Source organism: Montipora foliosa, chromosome 8, assembly GCF_036669935.1.
Source record: "Montipora foliosa isolate CH-2021 chromosome 8, ASM3666993v2, whole genome shotgun sequence".
In the NCBI taxonomy this organism is placed as follows: Eukaryota; Metazoa; Cnidaria; class Anthozoa; order Scleractinia; family Acroporidae; genus Montipora; species Montipora foliosa.
In genome coordinates this window covers 230,834-235,833 of record NC_090876.1, presented here as the reverse complement: position 1 = coordinate 235,833, position 5,000 = coordinate 230,834, and the positions used below count along the sequence as shown (strand labels likewise).

The window sequence follows — 5,000 nt, the reverse complement described above, 5'->3', positions numbered from 1 at the left end:
GTATATTTGAATAAATCCGAAAGCCGAGTCGAAAACATGAAAATATCCTCACCTTTGGTGAGGTCCGACCCGGGTCTTTGTAAAAGTGAAAGACAATTCCATCGTTGCTGTACTGTAACCTGTATGCTGTAACATACTGCTCATAAGGACCAAGTCCATGTCTGCCTTGAGTCGCTACTCCAGTCACTGTGGTATAGCTTCCGAGATCAATACGCAGCCATTGGTTTAAGTCGTTTCTTCGAGATGACCAGCTTCCTACTTTCCAGCTACTTCTCTTAAACTGCAATCTTGCTTGTTTAGGGGCATGATTGCTATCCCACTGTGAAGAGCCGGTTATCTGCGAATCGGTGATTGCTCCACTTTCCATACCCAGTGGCGCAATGCAACCTACATTTAACCAGTAAAAAGAAATCAAAACATCAAGCTTATAAGGCAGCAACGGCAATATTTCCTACAAATCTTAAATAGAACTCTAATAATTTTTCTCTTACGCTCGCCCAAAAAACGCGCTTCATGTTCAATCCTGAACCAAGCCTTTCGAATGCAAATGTTTGTGAAAGTGGTCAGATGATCAACTTTTTCAAGCAGGGCAGTTTATGTAAAGACCATTGAATTTTAATGAACCAAGTATATGTTCCTTTCATATAAAGACTTTAGTCGTGTGCAGACACGAGGGGTCATGTTGCAGGGACATGTAGCAGGGACAAAATGACAACATTTGCACACGAGAAAATGTTGCGGGTACATGTTTCAGGGATATGTTTCAGCGATATGTTGCAGCGACTTATCCCATGAAGTTAAAGAAGATGAACTTCATGGAACACGTCGCGGGGACAAAATCACCCTCAAATTGGTGTTGCACAATTATAAAAGTATCAGTTCAATCGAGCGAGGGGACTGCAACCTGTCTCTGAAACATGTAACTGCAACATTTTCAGGTGTGTGCACATGTTGTGATTTTGTCCCCGCTACGCGTCCCTGCTATATGTCGCCTCAGTGTGCATTACACAAGTTTTTTTGTCGCTGCAACATCAGCCAACATGTCGCTGCAACATGACCCCTCATGTCTGCCCACCTTTATCGAATAGACCTAAGCGGCTAACTCAATGTTGTACCCAGTTCAAATCTCCCGGGATTACGATTCTTTGTGTGTTGTATTTGCATAATAACGTAGTATTATTCCTAGCGTGGCTCAGGCGCGCGAAGTGCGTCAGAGGAGCACCATGGGTAAGATTTTTTTGGGAAATCTATCGATGCGAGAAATTTTGGTTATGACGTCACGTACGTCCGTCCATCCATCTGCCCGTACAGAATGTCGGACAGCATCTGGGCACGGGAGTGTTCGGGCAATTTTCCTTGGCGGGAAATCGCGTGGCAGCGTTGCATTTGGCAACCCCCGTTTTTCTGGCGGGAAATCATATTAGTGACGAGCAACGGGATTAAGAAGGGTAAAGAGCACGAGAGAAGAGGCGACGAAATTTGATAAATTCAAGCGAAGAAGGCCTCGAGAGAAGCCGAGGAAGGAGAAGAAAACTTTTCAATGAAAATCACTGTTAAGCTGAGAGAAATAGAGCGAGAGACCAAACACTTATTTACAACGGATACCTTTCAGGTAAGATAATGGTTTGACACTGACTATTTTTTGATGTTTCGTTCCAGACGTTTCGGCTAGTGCTTAAGTCTTCTTAAGTTGAAATATAACATTATATTTCAAGTGATGAAGGCTTAAACACCAGCCGAAACGTCTTGAACGAAACGTCAAAAAAGAGTCAGTGTCAAACCAATGTCTTACTCTGTTAGCTCCTGACTACCACTACTCTATTTTTAAACATAGCTTTCAGGTAATGTTCTCCTTCTTAATATATTTCTCGCTGCCTCACATACTTTGCAAAATTCGCTAAAAAACAAAGATGGCCTAAAAACGTTTGCAATTCCGTGTTGACAGAGATTTTGACATATTTCAACAATCATTCTTATAGCCTTTTTGTGAGAAATGAATGTCCAGTCGTGAGCCGCTTTGTTTGACTGTGAAATTGCAGTCGAATAAGCGAATTTACTACGCTTTAGGTTGACTTAAAGTTTTTAATTAGTAAGATTTTTGCTGTTGTTCTAAACTGAAGAGAAAGGGAGTAAAGACTGTCAGTCAAAAGGAAAATGTTGTGAAAGAGATTACCGCGCACCGGTGGCTCAGTTGGTTGAGCACCGGGCTGTCACGCGGGAGGTCGTGAGTTCAACTCCGGCCGGACCAACACTCAGGGTCTTTAAATAACTGAGGAGAAAGTGCTGCCTTTGTGATTACATCTGCAAATGGTTAGACTCTCTAGTCTTCTCGGATAAGGACGATAAGCCGGAGGTCCCGTCTCACAACCCTTGTTCATTAACTCTGTGGGACGTTAAAGATCCCACACACTATTCGAAAAGAGTAGGGGACAGTGTTCCCGGTGTTGTGGTCTGACCTTTCCAGCATGTGGTCGGCTTGACAGGATTAGCTTGAAGGGCTTCTGTGTGAATGAGACCACAATTGTGTATAACAGCCAGAAGCCAGGCTACTTAGTCAAGTGCTGGAGCCTTACTCAAACTCAAACTCAAACTCAAACTGTGCATATAATTTCAGTTTTAGTTGTTAATTAAAATTGTTGGTTATTGTTTGCAAGGCTTGTTTGTGTGCTGCTGTCAGCTCAGAGGTGTTAGATCTGTTTGATCACTGTAAACTGTATACAGTAATGACCATTAGTTTTTTTACTTTATGCAGAAGCATAATTATTTCCGTATACACTATATTGCTTTCTGGGGTTAGAAACTAGAGCTCCGCCTTTAGGGTTGGCTAAATCTATATCAATCAAGTTCTTGACACATGTTTTTGATTTTATTCTGTTTTCATTCAACTGATTTAAGTGAGCACCTTCTGCAACGCAAATTATGGCAAATAAGCTTACGCCTACTAAAACTGAAAGCACGACAAGGTTTGAATGAAAAGTCGATTGTTATATTAAAACTCTCTTATTTTAATTACATCTCACTGAAGTATTACATTTTCTAGCGTTACCTTGAATTTGAAAGCTGGATTGAAAAGTTTGACTCACGGCTGTGAAAGAATTTTATGTGATTTACTAGCTTTTTGAAGCTACCACCGTCGAAACTTGAGCAATAACAAGAAGGGAACACCATGACTCACAGCGCCAGCGTCCAGCGATAAGAAGTCTGACGACCGTACTTGAACAAGACCTGACGCTTGCCGAAAGGATCGCGGTCGTGGTCTCACGTGCCGCAAACTCACGTGTCGCGCACCAATCAGCGATTTCCCAAGAATGCGCGTGCAAATTTAAAAGCGTCATTTCGCTCTTCGATCTAGACATCGACATTCTATGACACCGATTATCAGCGATTTTCTCTTTGTACGTACGTTTTAAGTTTCTAATTAATGGAAATCATGGCCTCAGTGACTGTTGACGACGTGAAATCTTGGCTCATTGACAATGGCTTTGAAGACTACGCTACTACATTCCACGGTATTAAAAGTGATCTTAGTAGGGCCGAATAGATCGATTATCCTCTTCATCTTCAAGCAAGATACTCTTCACGCTTAGCCACACTAATAAGCATAGTGCTGCTTTCGACCGGCTGATTTTTCTCCATGTCTTATGATATATCCGATTCGAGCATTAGTTGTGTTTTGTAGGAAACAACATTCGTTTCTGGCGACGCGAAGCGTGCTATGAAAGCACGAGCAAACTTTAATACACGTGGGTATTGGCTGACAAGGTTCTTGTCTTGCTGCGTTAAAGCTTTAAAGGGTAAATAAGGCATATCATTCTTCAGTGAAAACAATCAGCTTGTTGATTGGAGTGTTCTTCCCACGCTTAGCCCGTAGCGGCGGGGAGTGATGTAACAACGTATACTTAGTAGGTTATCAAAGGTCATTAAACGTCAACTTCAGACAGAAGCACTGACAAGTCGACCAGATAATTTTGCATGAAGAAACTTTTTGCTAGATTTACCATAATCTGTGCCTTAACTTTCTCTTGAAAGATAATGACAATGATGGTGAGGCCCTTCTATCACTGACCGAGAGAGCTGTAGAGCAGCTCACCTCATCAATTGGTCATAGGATGAAATTTTTGAGGGCCCTTCACCTCGAGAAAGACCAAGGTAGTGGTGATGGCAACGATGGGGTTCAAACAATCTAAAGGCAAGGGGATCAGACAGCAACACTTACTATCATGGAAACTCCATGTTTCAACTTAAAGGAAGGCTAAAGGCAAACAAGGTACTATCATCTTTGCAATTCATAGTGGCCCCAATAACACCAACACTCTCAAACCTTTATTTATACTACAAAAGAAAACAGCACGCATCATCACATTTTATAAACTGAATAGTTACTCTAGTCCTTTATTCAAATATCTTGGATTAATTAAGTTTTTCGATATTGCTTTATTTCAACTTGTGATTTTTGTGTACAAATTTTGTAATAATGTGCTGCCTGCTGCATTTCATTCTTTTTTTACCAAGGTAACAAGTGTTCATAATTATAATACTAGATTTGCAGCCAAACATCTGTTTGGAATACCATTGATGATAATGTTATTTTATTAGTAGTATTTTTTCCTTCTTCATACCTTTCTCTTAATCTGATGAATTTCTAATTAATATATTTATCCCTTATACATTTTGTGTTGTCTTGTGTCTGTCTATTGTGTGTGCCGACCTAAACTAGTAGTTCAATTATGTATAAACTGACTGCCTATCATTATTAACTTATCAGCTGGCTCCGGTTGACAGTACCCGGTAAGGGCCCTTACTCAGGGATACGAGTACAACCCCCACTGCCTTGTGGGTGTCTCGAGAGAGATGAAGGCTAAGGGAGTAACCCTTACAGAAAAACACCGTCCTAAAAACGGGACAAGACCAGGGTACGTCTGCAAACTACTTCTTAGGGGACTGGCAGCAGGGTGTTCTTGGTGCTCTGTGGCAAACGAACCTTCAAGGTGAAGGTCAAT

General features: G+C 41.4%; 1 protein-coding gene across 1 annotated transcript in view; it reads right to left on the bottom strand.

The window, feature by feature from the left end:
* Window positions 1-5,000, bottom strand: part of LOC138012429 (uncharacterized) — a 49,462-nt gene that overhangs the window by 20,374 nt on the left and 24,088 nt on the right. The window contains exon 4 of the mRNA XM_068859199.1: window positions 53-387. Coding sequence (XP_068715300.1) covers window positions 53-387 — 335 coding nt within the window. The remainder of the gene's footprint in view (window positions 1-52; window positions 388-5,000) is intronic.